We start from the raw sequence: 18,174 nt of genomic DNA on the forward strand, positions 1-18,174 counted from the left end.
TTTATTTTGTTGTTTTTTTTTTTTTAATTTGTTGCTTTTGTTTTTCTGCCTGAACATGTTGTTGTTGATTTCGAGGAAGATGTTCGTTCGTGGCTTAAAGCAAAGATTTGCGGTAGCTTCGGCGACTTTGCCGACTGCTTTTCTTGGGTGACTTTGCTGGGAGTCGCTTTTGTGCGTTTTCGCTGAAGAAGAGTGAGCCGAGTCGGCATCGGGGGCCGAGTCGGAGTCGCTCAACTACTAAAGTTGGACGCCGCATTTGCCAATTGAAACATTCAAATGTGAATATCGTACGGGTGAAGACGTCTTCTGTTCGGCCTGGCTCCTCAGTTTGTACTTAAATTCAGACGATTTTTTAAACATTTTTATTTCAACTCGAAACTGTTGTGTGCTCTTACATATCGACTGTGAATCGTTTCAAGCGTAAAGTGCTTTAGCTTGGAATTTTTGTGCTTTTACTCGATTTATTTTATTTTTAAATAATAAAATATATACAAGACTTTGCGGAGAACAATAATTAAAATGTGCTTTTAAAGATTCTTAGCGTTGAAGAAGCAAAGTTTTTAACAAAATCACTTTAAATATATTGCATAATAAAAAATATGAAATGACAGATCAACAAAGCCATTTTAAAAAACCATTTCCTTTTTGGTCTTAAATATTTTTCAACACAGAGATTTTTACTAGTTTTTATTTGGATGGCATATTACCACACTTTGCTACATTAAACGAATTAACTTTTTAGATGATTTGTCGGCGCTACTGACATTTAAAATTTGAAGTGATTTTGTTATATCTTTCGCTTAACGACAACTTAATCGTGATAACTGTGTATTAGACAAACAAACCCCTAGTGAGTCATATAAAAGAAGAAAAAACACAAATAAGAAAACGAGATTAAAAATGCAACATTATAATTAATATACAACAAGAGAAAAAACGAAACAGCGGAAAACTTTATAATAGCAAAGCAAAACATATTACTTCACTCACGAAACCGAAAGCAAAACCACTTTGCGAGCACAGGAAGAAGTTGCTGCCACAGTTTGTAGCCACAAAAAATCTGACATTGAGACTGTTGCTGATGCTGCCGCTTAAAGGTAAGTGATTGCACTGAGGTCTGGAATCTTGGCAGTTGTGTCTTCTATGCTGTTCATAAATGTATGATCAAAAGCTGCCTTTCAAAAACGAGCCTAGTTTTTTTTAATGGCATGTGGATTTGATTTGATTTGAGACTTAATTCAGTTTACTGCTCTGACTTAAAGTTCCCAAGCGAGTTTGTTAAGTTAATTATTTCCCGTTATTCTTTGCCCATTAAGAACGGTTTATTTTGCGAATTTTATAATTCTCTGATTTGGATACTGATTTTATACTTTCTCTCCAGCCAATTTAAATATTTGACTGGACAAAGCAAATGCCTAAGCAAATTGTTAAATATGTAGCTGTATTTTTACTTAGTTACTTTTATTCAAGCTATCCTTAAAATTGAATTGGAATCTTATAGTTATGATTGAGTTTTCCTTTTTACCTAACATCTCAAGAAAATCTTTGTTAGATTTGTGTGTTTCTTAAATTTTCTTTTTCAGTTGTCATCAGCTGGCAATGAAATATTGCAACATGTCCTTAAAAATCTTGTTTGTTTTTGTCACTTAATTGTTAATTGCATTTCAGGCAGTATGAAATGCAAAAACATAAAATAATAATGACTTTATAATGATACAAAGTCATTACAATTAAGTGTCAGTAGCATCATGGTGTCTTAATTAACTGGCTGTAATTAACTAAGACTTTAATTTTTTAATGGTTCTAACAAATTTTGAATAATTCGCAAATGATTTAGCCAGTCGAATGTATGATTAATAAATCAAATGATTATGTTTAGGGTAGACAACATTTTGATCAGCCTTTAAATTAATGGCGTACGTTTCATTGATTCAATGATTTTTTTTCTGCTGGTTTTTGGCTAGGTATTTTTAATTGTATATTGGTTTTTTTTTTAATACTACACCACATCAAATTACCATTTCTGAAATCGCCACAGCTGAGTTTTTGGCATTGTTATTAAAGCATCTGAGATAAAGTACCAGCAGTTCAAGGATGCACAGCAGCAGCAGAAGTGGCTCAGAATGAGATGCTTGGGGTATTTTGAGGCAGCTGCAATGCTTGGTTAGATAATATCGTAGTGCAGCTCCCAAAATTACAGTTGAAGCGACAGCAGACACAGAAAGTACTTGAGCAGGAATTAGGAAATGCGGCTTAAATGTCAAAGAGTTGCTACAGATTTTTCCAGCCTTGTGGCGCAAATGAACAAAAGAAAAGCGCAATGTTGCCGCAGACATTGCTTAGGAAAAGACAAATTTAGGCCAAATGTGTGACTTAACATCTTTCACATCACATCACACACACAGACATACACACAGCCACACACCCACACACATACATACAGTCGGAGCAAGCGAAGGTGTTTTAGTTATTTTGTTTTATGTGGCAGAGGGTTAAAGTTGAGCTGGAAGAAAGAAATAAAACTAGGGGGAACACAAAATAAAAAGAAAACACAAAGCTGGCTTAAAATGTAAGCAAATGCTGTATACAATATAATTTTGCCCGCTTGCTATTGTTGTTGTTGTTGCTGCTGTTATTGTTGTTGCTATTGTTGTTGTTGCAGATGGCCAGATAAAAGTTCAAAATGCGAATGTTGTTGGTTGCCTGGTTCAGTTTGGTTTTGGCATGGTCCGCTTTGCTCATTAACGTTTGCCAGCAAAGAAATGGCAAATAAATTTAAAAGTCATTCAAGCAACAATGCCCAAAAGCAGTGGGGTCTGCTCCCCACCATGCTCTCCCTCGCAATCAGTATCAACTACAAGTTTGTTGTCTTCTATTTTGTTGAGGTTGCTTTACTTGTATTCCATTCAAGTGTTGATGCGTTAACTGCCGCTGCGTGCGCATCGCTGAAAAGCCAATGAGCCGCATCTGTTGCCGGCAGTCCGCTTCAGCGTACGATCAAGTAAAAGTAACCTAATGTATCTTGTTTTTTTTGTACCCCCTCTAACCTTACGTTTGCTGCTAGTATTTTTTACAGCCCATCTTTAGTGATTAATGAAGTGTGTAAATAATGCACATGTTTTCTGCTTTTGATGCTGCCTTAAGATTTCAACACATTCTAAGCATCAGGTTGTTTTTTTCTCCTCAGCATTGTTGTGTTTCTGTTGTTATTGTCTGTTATTCTTTAACTGCGCAACATGTTTCGCTTTGTCTTGGACGCTAAGCTTCGTTACAGGTTATGAAAAACACTCTTGGATATACAAAAGACTTTGACAACGAACTTGCGACGCACAAAAACAAAATTAACCAAAACATCAGCGCGAGATGTTGTTTGTCATTTTGGTCAAATGTCAGCAACGCTTCAAGTGTAATAAATAAATAGTTTGTCAACTTTATTTATTTTTGTTTTTTTTTTTGGGCAGCAAAACAAAAGATTTGGGCTTGGGCAACGAACTTGAACTTTTATGTGAATTATTTTTTACTTCTTGCCAAATTGAACTTTACTTCGAGTCAACTGTAATTGCATGTATAAAAATGTTATTTTCCCCCTAAATTGCAGTTTCTCACAGCTTAAAGCATGCGTAAACCGTTGCATTACATCACGATTTTAAATATGATGATTATGTGTGCATTTAACAGCTAAATGTCAACTTCTTAAATAGCAGTAAAAATATATGTATGCATTTAAAACTATACATTCATCAAGACACGTGCGTTGCAAATTGCGTAGACGCTATGTCAGTTCGAATGGTGTCCGCTTTTGTCTGCGGCAGGCATCCAGCACTTGATATATGGTCAGCAGCATGCGGCTAAATGTCAGAGCAAAATGCTGACCTCCATGCGCTGACAGGGTACACTTTGGGCTGCCATTGAATGGCATTTGCTTTGGCTAGCATCTAACTTCAGCTATTGCCAAAGACTTCGAATTGGTTATTAGAAATGGGAGCATCTTTATTAACATTGTAAATATATTTTATGCACAACAACAACTCAATGTCAGCCAATCCTCTATACTCTTCAGCTTCAGACCGCATGACAAATGGCTTAAAAATACATTTTGTTTGGATTTTGCCATAAAATTTGATGCAACATCTGCAAAAGACAAAAGCAAAAACGAAAGATAAATTAAAAGCGGCTTAGAAACTTAATAATCTTAATTATTGTCTTTAATATGTTTAATATGTTAGATGAGCGTTCGAGAGAACAAGTTTGTCAATACACAAATCAATAAACTTATCAGATTTGTTTTGCTAAAAAGTGTAAATAGCAAATCAGCTTTAGAAGTTCATGCTAAGACATCTGCGAGAAGAACTTGTTTCCCGATATATATTCTACGCCTGCGTAGGATCTAAATTGAGCTAATGACATCACTTAAACAAAGGATCAAATAGTGCGGCAATTCTTAAGAACTGTTTATCTGGTTTTTATTAGGGTGATTCATTATAGCATTTATGTTAATAGTATAATCAGGTGTTGGCAACAGTAGGTGGCTCTTGTGCTAAGCATTTATTTAAGTTGTCATTTGAATTTATAGCTCATGTTTTAATACAATAGACTATATTATATATATATATTTATGGAATTTTGGTTAACTTTCAGTTCCGTATCATTTTTCTCAGGCTGACAGCAATTGCCGAGTGTCATTGCCAGGGATTTCATGAGTACTTAAGAAGAAGCTGCCAACGATGCGTTCATTAGACCACTACTTAAGTAGGCATCATTGACTGCCAAATGGCGGCTTTCAGCCAATTAGAAACGCCTCAGCATCTACAGAATTATAAATCAAAAGCACCTATAATTCCGCATCTAATATTACTTTTGATATGCTCGCGTAGGTCATTTTGATTATATGTTTCAAGCACAATTAAAAGCGCGAAGGCAACGAAATGACAAGAGCTCTCAACAGTCATAATCGAGCCACTTTGATGTTTTCGACAACATGTTGGCTTTGTCATCATTCAGAAAACGGCGCAAAAAACAAAAGCACAGAGGAAAAAAACAAACAACTATTTAGACGGCGTGTCTGCCACATCAAGTTTGCTTCTTAAGTCTTTTGTTGTTACTACTCATTTTTTAGAATTGGCAAAGGCGCCAAAAAAGCCAATAAATTATAATTTGTAAGTTTTCTTATGCTTTTTGACTGGTTTTCATATTTTTTTACTTTTATATTGTAATATAATTAATTAGTATAATAAAACTTATAAAAGTAAACATTTTTTGAGCCAGGAAAAAAATCGTAACGCTTACTTTTTTATTGCAATAATCAAACATAAGTAATACAAGAATAAAAAAATCCGATTTTTGGATTCGAAAATATTATAAGCAGTTCGTGTAAGATGAGCTTGTGTTATTTTAACAATCTTATCGTTTGGGCTTAACTGGGTCGCAATTTGTCTTGTTATTACCATTTATAGTGATGTCTTAAGTAAAGCAAATATTGACATTAATTTTTCATGCCATTTCCGCTTGCATTACATTTTCCGCTATTGACCCAAACAATGCTGAAAACAACAACAACCGTGTGCAATAAAATCATAACAAAATTAATATCAAAACTGACTTTCGTTTACAAAGCGAAACCCAAAAAAAAAAAGAAAACAAAACAGATAAAAAGTCAAACAACAACAGCGGCGGCAACAAGAAACAATTACTCCAAACAATAAGCGACTAATTCACTGCTTCAGTTGAGACGTTGGTGGCGTACGAGTAATGTATCTGTAACAGTACATATATATATATATATATATACGAGCGGAAAGTATACAGAGATGAGTGCGAGTAATCATAAAAAGGCCATCACGATGAGGAAAAGTGTGTTAGTGTTGTATAAATTGGAGAAAAGCCGCAAAAGCAAAGAAAATTGCTCGCCATTGTTGTTGATAATTAATCAGGAGTAGCAGCAGCAGCAGCAAGTGATTATTTAACCGAGTGACATAAATATGCAGCGTGGATGGGTATGAAACACTGACCCACATTTTGTGGGTGGTTCCTAAATCAGATATCGAACGAAAAGAAACAAAAAGAAGGAATCAAAATGCATTGCAAGAGTTACCACCGGTTTTATTATGGATTGTGGCAACTCTCAGCTAGACAATCTGGCGGCAGAACAACTGCAATTACCTATTAATTGTTGCTGCTGTTGTTGTTGTTGTCGTTGCTGTGTTTGTGGTTGCTCGACTGCTGCAATTGTTGACGGCGTGGCTGGCGCCGCCTTTGCTTGTTTGTCATAAATTGCAGCGTCGTTGTTTTCGCTTGCCGGCGATTACCTCATATCAACACAAACAGCAGCGCTACAGTTGCGGCTTTGGTTTTTTTCTTATTGTAAATGATTTTACTCAACTTTATTTTTCTACAAATGTCTGCATTACTTATAGTTTTGTTTTTATAATATTTTTGTTCTGTTTTGTATGAATATTTCTATATAATTGGAAGATTTTGGACACATTTACATAGATTGACAATGGAATCCCCCTAAATATTACATAAGAATTAGGCAATCAAAAAACAGGTTCGTTGCCTAAGCTTTTGTATGGATTTAGTTCATTTGTTTAAATTCTTGTTTTCAAATTGTTTGTGGTCTGTATGCTTATCATTGTTTTATGATAAGCTATAATGCAATTGTTTCCAGATCTTCTTTGTCTTTTTGTGCGCTTAGTTTTAATTTTTATTGTCCATGTATTTGTATGAATTTTAATCACATAAGCAGATTTGACTCAGAATTCTCTTTAAAGCTTTCAAAGTTAAAATATTTCAGTAGTTTCCAGATCATAAACTTCTAATAATAGGTAAAGCATTTAAGTAACCAGTAGACGCAACTATTAAGTCACTGCTAGAAAAAAAAAATAGCTGAAAGTTATAATTAAAAGTCAAAAACATCCAAAATAAAATTAAAGCAGTATGCGTAATAAAGATGAGCAAAAAAGAGCTACAGCTTACAACATCATCAAAGTGATTGTTGGCAAGTGGAGCGAGCCAGGGCACAGCAAGAGGCAGGCAATTAGCGCCCTTCGGCGGGCGGTCAAATGCCCCCGCGGGGACAGCAGCGGTTGCATGAACCGTTGCTGCGGCGCCGTGACCCAAAACGCGGAAAAATCTAATGCGTTAAATGGTCTAGCTTGCTTTACAAATCACAACAGAGGTCCAATTTGCCACTGCGAACTTTTAAAGTTATGTATGATTCGTGAAGGGTTCCATGGTGGGCGGCGCTGTGGGCGGTCCTGGCTAGGGGGCAAGTGTGAAACATGCAGACAGGCTCGCTGGCACGAAGCGTCGAACTGTCTACTGGCAGCCACTTTTTGCTACGCCACACAAATTGCAAATGAGCAGCATGCAAAAACTGCTCTGCGGAAATGCACAAGAATTCTTGTGCAAAAAAAAAGAAGCAAAGCAGAAAAAACACAAAAACATAGCAAAATCGTATCAAATGTAGAATATGCTTAAAAAAAATGCCGATGGCTGTAAAAAGGCCCAAAAAACAATTGCATATGACCTCAAAATCTATTAGCACGTCGAACTCTGGCGGCTATGAAATGCAATCGCAGCCACCGCCTCCCTTAAGGCATTTTTTTGGTAAAATTTTTTGGCTGCAAACATTAATGTCCAAAAACTGTGAAGTTGCCCCAAAGCCAAACAACACCATCACCATCAGCACCAGCACCAGCACCAACAGCATCAGCAGCAGCAGCAGCAGAAGAAGAACAGCAAAAACAATAATAGCCACCACAGTTACTTCAGTTGAGCATCTGAGCGCCTGTCTGAGCATCTGAATCTGTGGCACGTAGGTCAACGCATCAGCGACCGCATCGTCTACATCGTCTGGCTCCGTCCACCTGTCCATTTGTATGTCTAGCTACCTATCTGACGGCCTTTAGCTACATCTCAGCATACTAAAAAAGTTTCAGTTTTGTTATTGCAAAATTTACATGGGTTTTTGCTACACGTATTCACACCTGACTTTATGGGTTGTTGCTTTGTAAGCATTCAAGTTCCTTACAATTATAAGTACGTATAAACTAAAAATCAATATTTATTTGTTGTTTTTGGTAATATTTATAAAATTTTAAAAAATTCTTTATAAAGTGTCTTATGCAATTTTATAATTTTCAAATAATACCAAGTAATTTATTTTATAATTTTTAAAATTTGCATTGCAAAATATTCCAAACGAAACCGCGTCTAAGATCAGACAGTAATTTAACTTTTCGAACAGTGTTACGGACGTTTATTTTTATTTTTATTTTTATTTTAGAAAGGTGCATATAAATTATCATGAATTGCATGTTTAGCATCAGCTAAGGCACAGATGACATATATAATTGTTGATGTTGTTGTTGGCCTAATCATTTATTCGTTATCTCTGCGTTTGGTTTACCGTATTTGGCATTATGCCATTATTAAAAAAAACAACAACCACAATTTAACCCGATTCACAGCCGTTGCAACATCTTCCGTTAAAATTTTCAACGTTATTATAATTATAAATTGTGCAAATATTTAAACTGACTTCAGCTAAACGATTTATGAGCTTAACGATGAGGTAGAAGATAACAAATATCAAAAAGTAAGCCACAATTGTTCATGGGTTCCATTTTACAAATGTTGCCGATATGAAATAAACTTTTAATTGCACTGCTCTAAACTCTTTTTTAAAACGAAAACCAACGCATCATTTGAAAACTCCTCTCCAAAAGCAAAATTAACAAAATAAATACAATGGTTTTGTGTATTTCAAATAAAAAATGTGGTTTGTGCTGCCTGGGAAACGTAACTAAAGTTGAGTTGTTGGCGCACGTTATGCATTTATAATATAATAACCTTTTCACACAATTAATTTAAAGCGCAGGTAGAAAAATTGAGAAAAAAAACTATGTTTATGTTTAACATTTTAATTTGCATTGTTTTTTAACAGTAGATATAGTAACAACAAAATGTTGCGATTGATAATTAATTGAAAAAATTAGCATAAGGTTGCGTATTTGAAAGTGTTAAAACAAAAGACTTAAGACACGAACTTGAACTTGCTAAACTGCAACGGAGCTTGAAATTTATTTGCGAATTATTGAGCCCACAGCTGTTTTCACATTTTATAGGCAAGATAACCACTCACATCGTTAGCCGAAAAATTACCATCTGCAACTCGACGCTCCCACATCAAGTTTTAACATTATCTTTCTTCTCTTTTTTTTGGTGATTATATTGAAGAAGCGGTGATTTTATGCAATTTACACAACAGGAATTGTCAGCAGTTCCCTGTACGCGCCTCTGGCTGCCGTTTCATAATGCAGTGAATGCAGTAGGTGCACATTTCGCATGCCTTTCGATAAAGGTGAAATTTGCTTGGCATATGAACAAAGCTTACAAAAAATAAAACAAGACGAAATATAAATAAAAACTAAATATCTATTTTTATACTCTGTCTAAGCCACATATAATATAGGCAAATAATTTGCCACAATCTGATGAAGAGATTTCTGAGTCTTCTAATTATGCAGATCAGGATGAAAATCTATATAAATATATCTTAATTTTAGAAAAATGTTTTAATTGTGGACTTCAAGTATTTTGAATATAAGTCTGTTTTATGCACATAAAAAAATTTGTCATGTATATATATATATATATGCATGTTAAGAGCAATTAAATTGCAAGGGTATCCAATTTTCAGTACTCTGCAGTTAGTCGTCGTTGTCTTGTTTTGCTTGGTTAGCAGTCGAGAGGGCCACACAAAGATGCTGTCAAAAGGTTCGCTCGAGCGAGCAACTTGTGGCGCGGCGCACGAGATAAAATGGCCAAACAAATAAATCAAAACTACAAATAACATGTATACGACACGTTGCACAGATAGGCAAAGACAAAAGGCAAGCCAAATATTTTGACTATGCATAGGTATGCCACAGTTTCAGTTTAACTTTCAATGGCTTTTGTTGTTGTTGTTGCAGTTTCAACACTTGGCCAGACAACATAAAAAGAGAAAAATTCGAATGCTTCCTTCATGTCAGCGCAGCAACCGTAAAGGTTAAGCGGCAACTTGACAAAAAGGTTAAAACGATTTAACAGACATTTGGCAGCGGTGTCTGTACACCCAGATTGGACAATGCATGCAACGAACACCCGCATTGCGTCCTGGACATCACTAGCCAGCTATTTATCTGCCTGTGTGTGTGTGCGTATGTGTGTGTTAGCTTGTATGTGTGTGCTGCAAGCCGGAACAAATTTTTGTATTGCCACGGCCCTCGGCTAGCTACTAAATGCAAGATCCAAGCCAAGGCTGCAAGCACCTGTTGCTCTGGCCCATGTTGACATTTTTTTCTTCACGCTCTTGCTGCAGTTGTTGGTGTTGTTGTTTGTGGCAACTGATAATGAGTCAGCAGCAACAGCAGCAGCAGCATCTCAGCAGTTGCAACTTCCTTATTTGCCATTGTAGTCTTTTGATATTTTACTTTTTAGTTGTTTCTCTTTCGTTTCTTTGCACTTTCGTTCGACTGTGAATGCCTTGTCACCAGCCATTTATCATTTGTGGTGTCTTCGTTGAAGATGATTGAATTGAATTTCTTGTTTTGCCAGCGCATTCGAATTGTGTAAACATTTTACTGGCAAGTGCAAGTAATTAAAATATGTATGTATCTTAACGAATGACTTTAAAATTGGCATAATGCTGCTGCTCTAAAGTGTTAAGATTGGATATCGTATAAATATCAATTCGAAATAATCTTTTTATATGTAGAAAAATATGTAAGCTTTTTAAAATATATGCATTTCAATCGTTTTTTTTCTTCAAAATTTGCAATTGCGGAATTAAAAAAAATATCATCAAATATACAAAAAATTATTTAATAAAGAAAAAATAGCGAAATAAATTAAGGTTTATTTCAATATACTGATGCCGTTAAACAAAACCTTGGCAATGACAAACTCTTTTCGAGTAATTGCAAATTGAAAAACGTGCATTTGGCCAAAATCGAATCGAAGCAATCAAAGAAGATATATTATAAAAGAATGCAACGAACACTTGAACTTTAACTAAATAAGTTGGACAGTTATTTATTTGAGAATTGAAAACGTTTTTATTAAATTCTAATGCCAGTTGTTTGTTTACTTTGATTATGTAATTTGTGCATTTGATGAAATGAAGAAAAAATTAAATTTAGTTGTGAGAACGACGAAGACAAATAAGAATCCAAACCCAAACCCAAGGCAAGCAACTAATTTAAATACAAACAACAATTTCAGCAGCCAGTGCAGAATTCACCAGACAATGAATAAAAAACGCTTTCGCAAAAGCGGTACCCACTGCACAATCCCCTCTTTTCTACCCAATATGCTTGCATTGAATGTTTAACTGAAATTTATGTGCACATAAAATGTATTTCGATACTTTGTTGTTAAATTTCGCATTGTTATTGAAAACTAAAGAGTGTTTTAGTGCAAAAACTTGAAAGGTCTAGATACAAAATTGATGTAGCTATGAAATTAGCGAAACCATTGAAAATTATTTAATTAAATTCAAAGAGTGTCACTGGGTAAGCCGGTTGCTTGCTGTGGCTCCTCCACTTGATATTGTTGTTTGAAGTTGTGCAAATTAAAAACAATTAAATGAAATTATGCAAAGTACGCAGCAAACAACAACAGCAGCAGCGTCAGCAACAACAACAACAAAAACAACAACAACAACAACAACAACAGCTGCATAATTGAGCTGACGGAAGTGACAACGATGCCAAAGTGAATGTCTGTAACGTTTGACTGACTGACTAACTTAGTAACTGACTTACTGTGCGCATGGCACAGCTGTGCCACAGCTTTTCTTATTTGCTGCAGCTCTGCGCCCCCAGGCTCTATTATATTTGATCACACATACGCCCTGTGGCGCCATAGTTTCCAGCTAGCTAAGCCAAATCTATATAAGTGACGTATTGACTAATTAAGTTGTCGCCTCCCACAATTCTTGTCATTTACAGAAGATTTTACAGATTTAGGCCCTGTAGCGCAGCTTGTTATATACTCTACCTATGTATCTCTGTGTGCATCTAAGGTAATCATCTTCTACCTATCTATATCTTGTCTATGGTGGGTGTGTTCGTTATGTAATCAAACTCCAGTGACTTTTTGTCCATGCTGCGCGTACACTCGCACAATTATTTGTTTTTGGTTTTGTTTTTGTCTTTGTTATTTTTTTGGGGAGCCCGTATAATTTCCATTATCTAATATGCCACTTCGCGTGTGATTTTATTTGTCTATTTTTTTTCGGTCATCCCACGAGCTGTGGAAATAAATATTCATAATTTTGCTAACGCGTTTTCAAAGAAATATTAATCTTTGTTGCTTGGTTTATTTTTAGGCGACTCAGTGAACAAAATGAAGCGTGCGCAACTACATTTACTGTGCTGTGGTAAGTGAATCATTAATATTTTACGGTTTAAAATTAATGACACACAAACATATAATGTACAGGCTCTTCGACACTTTATTCAGATGAATATCAGCTTAAGTATTATTTTGTGCATGTGGTGTTAATTTATGGTTTAACAGTTTATCAGTGCTGTCCCACTAATAAAATGAAAGTCAGCTGTGGTTTTTGATCTCCTTGAGTAGTTGTCAACGAAATTTATTTATGAATTTATTTAAATTAAGAAGAATGCAAATATCGAATAATTTACTGCTCCATTCAGTTATTATCAAAGTTTTGATGGTAAAACATGTAAATAAATATAAGAGGCGCCGCCTACATTTCGCAACAATCCTTGACCTTGTCAACGCATCAAGTAAAATTCCCACAATCTATTAACGCTAACGGCACATTTAAGCCAGGCTGATAGTGACGCATGATGCACAACACATTCGCGCATGCGTAGGCAGTGAATCTGCTAAAGAAAAATGGAAAAATTCAAATGTGGCCCATAAAAAGAGCGGAGTGCGTTCAAAAGTGTCTTTGTTTTGAGACAGGTTTGTCGTGCGTGGCATGCGACAGAAAAACGTGATGAGCCGAGTTAAAGACATGAGTTTTGTCTTCAACTTTTGGTTAATTAATGAGGCTATGACCAGGTGAATGCCTGGGAAATGTCTATAGGAAATGCCAAATTCAAACAATCATTAGCCGCTGACCCAGACCCAAATGTCAAATGGAAGACAAAGATATTGCTGCTTAATTAAGCGTCTCAAATCAACAATAAACACCACCATAAAATTTAACTATTGAACAATGCAAATATTTGTGTAATTTACAAGTGTGTCTAGACCCCCATTTGACGCATGAACTTTTGATGCGCTTCGGCGTTGTTTGGCCACCTGGCGTATACTTAATGGCTGGCCATGCGATTCGCTTTTTTGTTTTTATTTATTTTATCATTTTTTTTTTTTTTTTGGGGCGTTTCAATCAACGTGCACAAATTATGGGCAATTGTTTAATTATGTGAGGCAGCAACACCCTCGATAGCATCTTCAGTTACTGATTCATGGACAATTGAACAATGATTCATATAATCACAACGATTATGCAGCTATTGAACCTTGAATCTTGCGGTTACGATTTTTTTTTGGTTTTCTTGTGGTGTCGTCTTCCACCCAGCCGCTAGTTAAATTGTAGTTCATCAGCAACTTCTCTCTTCTTCTTATTTACCTCATTAATATAATTGTTTTTATGGTTTGAAAATTTAATTATTGCGTTCGGCGGCCTGAGGTCAGTAACTCGCTTCACAATCACAATCACAATCACAGTTATAGTGACAGTCACATTGACAGTCACAGTTTTGCGTAATTCGGCAATGGATATATAAAAATCAAGGTCTGTTCAGTCCAGCACTCGGGAAGTTAATATTTTCTAATACCAAAGCTAATTTATCATAAGTTCCAAAGCATAAGCAAGATTATTAATGAGTTAAATGGGGAATTTGTGTTATTTGATGAGCACCAAGCATTTTAAAATGACTCATGGACGTTGGTTTAATCTTGACAAATAGATAAAATAAATGCATTAAGAAAATTGTTCCTCACTTATGAGCTATGCAATTTCATGAAATTAGCTGCTACTAAATAACACGATTTTATAAACTCATAAAAAATATGCACCCTACGCATTTGTTATGATGGATTTGGAAGTTATACTTTTTCCGCACTATAATAAGAATTTATATTTTAGTGGAATTTTCAAATAGCGAATCAATAAATTTCAGCTTTCAAATTATATTCTTATAATGATTATAATATATACTCTTGTAATTCTTTCCGCAGCGCTTCTCTTGCTGGCATATGTGAGCCAAACCAGTGCAGAAACCAAGGTAGGAGCGCCATAATCTTGAATCTGTTGTTGTTACTCATAATTAACCCATCCTTTAGCGAACTTCGGCACGTGTTCTGGCCAAACAAACGGGCGCCACCCAGTTCGAGGAAGAACGCTACGAGGCGCACACGAATTGCAACGACCACAAGCATCATCTGAAGAAGCGCGCCTCTGACGAGGATGTGGACTATGAGGTATACCAGGGCGTAGTCGGCCGTCCGGGCATTGACTTCCCCATCTACCCACGCATTCCAAAAACCACATTCAGCTGTCGCTCCTATGGCAATGGCTACTTTGCAGACATGGAAACGGATTGTCAGGTAGGTGACAGATTCATTTATATCAAAATGAGTATATCTAATTAATAAAATAATATTTATTATATTTTCGCAGGTATTTCATATATGCGAGGAGGGTCGCAAGATCTCGTTCCTCTGCCCCAATGGCACCATATTCCAGCAGAGTGAGCTCACCTGCGACTGGTGGTTCAAGGTCAACTGCCTGGGCTCCTCAGGGTACTACGCCGAGAGCGCTGAGATCCTGAACAAACAACGTGTTCATCGGGTGCGTCCATCGGTGCCCGTGCAAGGCTTCAACATTGTCGGCGGTGGTCTGAATATCAAGCCCAAGGTTAAGCCCGTTGTTGGTCAGGCGCGTGTGGGTTCACGGGCCACGAGCAACAAGTCCGAGAGACGCATCGATTCCACGGAGGAGCTGCATGCATCGCTGGAGAGCGTTGACTTCGATGATGTGTCTGGAGAGAAGCAACGCAAGGTGCTGCCCAGTATTGATAACAATAGTAATGATCACGAGCACGAAACGCAGATTACGGCGGAGAGTTCATCATTTGTTAGCGGTGCGGGCAAGCGACGCTCTAGCAACATCAGCAATAATAACAATAACGGCAACGGTAACAATGTCAACGCCAATCCCAACAGCAATGATGATTTGAGCATATTGAAGCCAGCACGTAGTCGCAGCAGCTCCAACTTGCAGGATCGCAGCACTCAGCTGCGTGGTGAGTCCAGGGAACGGGCACGCAATGGTCATCGTGGACAGCAGCGCTACAAGGAGCTGGACAGCGAGGAACAGCCACATAGCAAGGAGCACAGCAAGGATAAGCACAAGGACAAGCCCGAGTTCTTCGAGGCACACTCCACACGCTCCGTGCAGAGCACAACGCCTTATTACGTACCCAGCAGTTATTCCACAGCACGCCGTTTGGAGCCCAGCAAAACTACGCCGTTCTACACACCCACGGTGCCCAGCGTATCCAAATCCAAATCCACCGATGGCAAACTAAACTATATTAAAGGCGGCCATGCTGCAACCACTCCCAATCCGAATCGTTTTGGCAGTCCTGCGATTTCGGGTCTGTTTCTCGAATCCTCGGTGGCGCCCAAGATTGGGAAGCCGACAGTTAGCACCAATCGGGAGCTGGAGAGCACTTACAGACCCCTAATAATAGGGATGCGACATCATTATGACATTGCCAGTTCAGGAGAGCTGAAGCCATCCAAGAAGTTGAGTGAAAGTCGCGATTATTTGCCTACAACGCCAGCGCCTACGGCGACCAGCAGTGGACCCACCTATCTGCCGAAAATTGGTGCTGCTGTGCCCAGATCGAGTGCAGCTTCAGCTGGTGAAGATTTACTGCTGTTTGCGCCCAATCCCGTTCAGGAGGACTCCGTTTATCGCAATGTGCAGGATATGCTGAAGACTGTTAATTTGCTCAAGGATAAGTTTGAGGATGTGGAACTGAATGAACAATCAACGACAAATGTACGTGCTGGACTTGAGATACCACCGTCATCTGGGCCAGATGCACTTGTTTCGCTGGCCAAATACTTTGCCCAGGAGACCAATGAATCTGGCAACTCACTCATTAAATCAGATAAGTCGGGCGTTCACACAAAGCTATCAGTAAAGGCACCACCCCTTTTACCCACGGCCAAGCCCTCCGATGCGGCAGCGACACTGACCACCTCCGAGACGCCACCCAGCATCAGTGAGCAGGCGGATGACATCAAACAGAGTCTACTCAGCGCCAAGACGGTGCAGAAGTACAGCAATCTCTTTGGCTTAAAGGCAGCCAAGGGCCGTGGCCAGACTGAGGGTCAGGCGAACATTAGTGCCGGATTAATTCCGCTTAATGAGACACAGGCGCCGACCAAGTCAACAGATTATCAACCCTTTCCACAGATTGGAAGCACGGGCTCCACAATAGGAGTCTTGGCTGAGAAGCCCGAGTCGCGCAAGATTGCCCAAATCTTTTCGAATGCATTGACCAGCTATCTGGATAATCCCAACAGCTTCCGGGCTGAGCTGGCGGCACGTGCTCGACCCACAGAGCCTCCCAATTTTAAGGTAGTGACCACAACGGATTCTTCGCTGTTTAGTGATGGCACCGCCAAGTATTATTTACCCACAAAGCCAGCACCGGGAGCAACGACTCCTCAAAGCATTGCTGTGGAAATCAATCATAAATTTGATTCAACACCCGCACCGGATTACTCCACCACCACGGAACTGTATGAGCTGAGCACGAGCCGTGCACAGGATTCTGAGTTAGAACTATCTGCGGAGCTGTCGCCGCCCAGTGCCGACTCCGGCGAGGGCGATCAGTTTCTGCAGCAGCAGGAAACGCAATCTTTCGTCAAGTCACGCAATAATCTGCTGCAGGAGGCGCGTCCCCAAAAACTCATCACAACACACAAGCCCACTGAGCATCCTTGGTCGCTGAAATCGCAAACAGATTTCCTCGATCCACTGACTATAAATGATGCATTGATGAAGGAGCAGCGCACAACAACAACAACCACATCGCCTTTCACCTATCTGCCCAAATCGACAACTTCGTCACCAGCGCGCTATGAATGGGATGATATATTCCGTAGCTATGACATTCCACGCGATGCTCTACCCTCCAGCAGCGGACTGCAGCGTATTGCCAACAAGCTATTTGGCGGCCTCAACGAGCAGGAGGCGCTGCATCTGCGCAATGTGATGGCCAAGGCGGAGCATGATCGACAGGTGTTGAGTCTGCTGCTCCTGCTCATTCAAACCTGCGATGATCACAATGGCAAAGCGCTAGAACGCTCACGCAAGCATCTGCTAAATGCGCTGATCGACATCGACAGCAAGTTGCCCGCCAGGCAGAAGCAACGACTGGCAACGACAACGACACGTGTGCCGGTGACCACATTCCGACGCAATGGCAATGCGGATTACTACACGAGCACAACGACGCCACCGGTGGGCTATACGACCACGGAGCTGCCGCTGTCTGCCATCACCACCAGCACAACGGCGCCGGGCAGTTATGAGGAGACAACGAAATTCGAGATACATGTCGAGGATGTGGACGATGCGGACTTGGCGGCGACAACGCCAGCAGCGACGCCAGCACAGCTGCAACAGCAGCCGGAGATGAATTCGGATCGTCGTGCGCTGGAGCTACTCAAGTCATTATATTCGCTGGCATCGAAGTTTAGCAGCAGGCGATAGACGGTTGCCGATTCCTATTGTGGCAACGAGTTTTGCCAGGCGCTGCGAAAGTGTGTGCGAGTAAATGCTTAACTTTTAGTCAACTCTATTACTCCCTCCCCACTCCCTTCCTCACTGCCTCCTTCAAGTCCTTCCCACTCTTCGTCCCTTGCCCTTACACCACTCGAAATCGAGCATTTTAGCTAAAATGATTTAATTATATTTTGTATACCCAATTTTTGGAGTTTGCTTCTTCTTGTTAATGCAATTTTCGCATTTAGTTTGTAAATATGAAAAAGTTCGAAAACAAAATACTCGATAAATACTTGAATAATACTCGTTTATCAAACTACTCTAGACATTTTACGAGTTGT

At 38.7% G+C, this 18,174-nt stretch overlaps 1 protein-coding gene across 1 annotated transcript; it reads left to right on the top strand.

The window, feature by feature from the left end:
• The first annotated feature begins 881 nt into the window (after positions 1-881).
• Positions 882-18,028, top strand: LOC6564417. Its single transcript, XM_032736988.2, has 5 exons — positions 882-1,097; positions 12,377-12,427; positions 14,266-14,312; positions 14,371-14,634; positions 14,708-18,028. The coding sequence occupies exons 1-5, from the start codon at positions 1,082-1,084 to the stop codon at positions 17,819-17,821; spliced, it is 3,492 nt and encodes a 1,163-aa protein (XP_032592879.2). The 5' UTR covers positions 882-1,081; the 3' UTR covers positions 17,822-18,028.
• Positions 18,029-18,174: the final 146 nt, after the last annotated feature.

This window comes from Drosophila grimshawi, unplaced genomic scaffold (genome assembly GCF_018153295.1).
Source record: "Drosophila grimshawi isolate 15287-2541.00 unplaced genomic scaffold, ASM1815329v1 contig_311, whole genome shotgun sequence".
NCBI classification, from domain to species: domain Eukaryota; kingdom Metazoa; phylum Arthropoda; class Insecta; order Diptera; family Drosophilidae; genus Drosophila; species Drosophila grimshawi.

Coding starts and splice junctions, on each gene's coding strand:
- LOC6564417 (XM_032736988.2), top strand. Junction 12,428..14,265: donor ACTACATTTACTGTGCTGTG/GTAAGTGAATCA, acceptor TTCTTTCCGCAG/CGCTTCTCTTGCTGGCATAT. Junction 14,313..14,370: donor AAACCAGTGCAGAAACCAAG/GTAGGAGCGCCA, acceptor CCCATCCTTTAG/CGAACTTCGGCACGTGTTCT.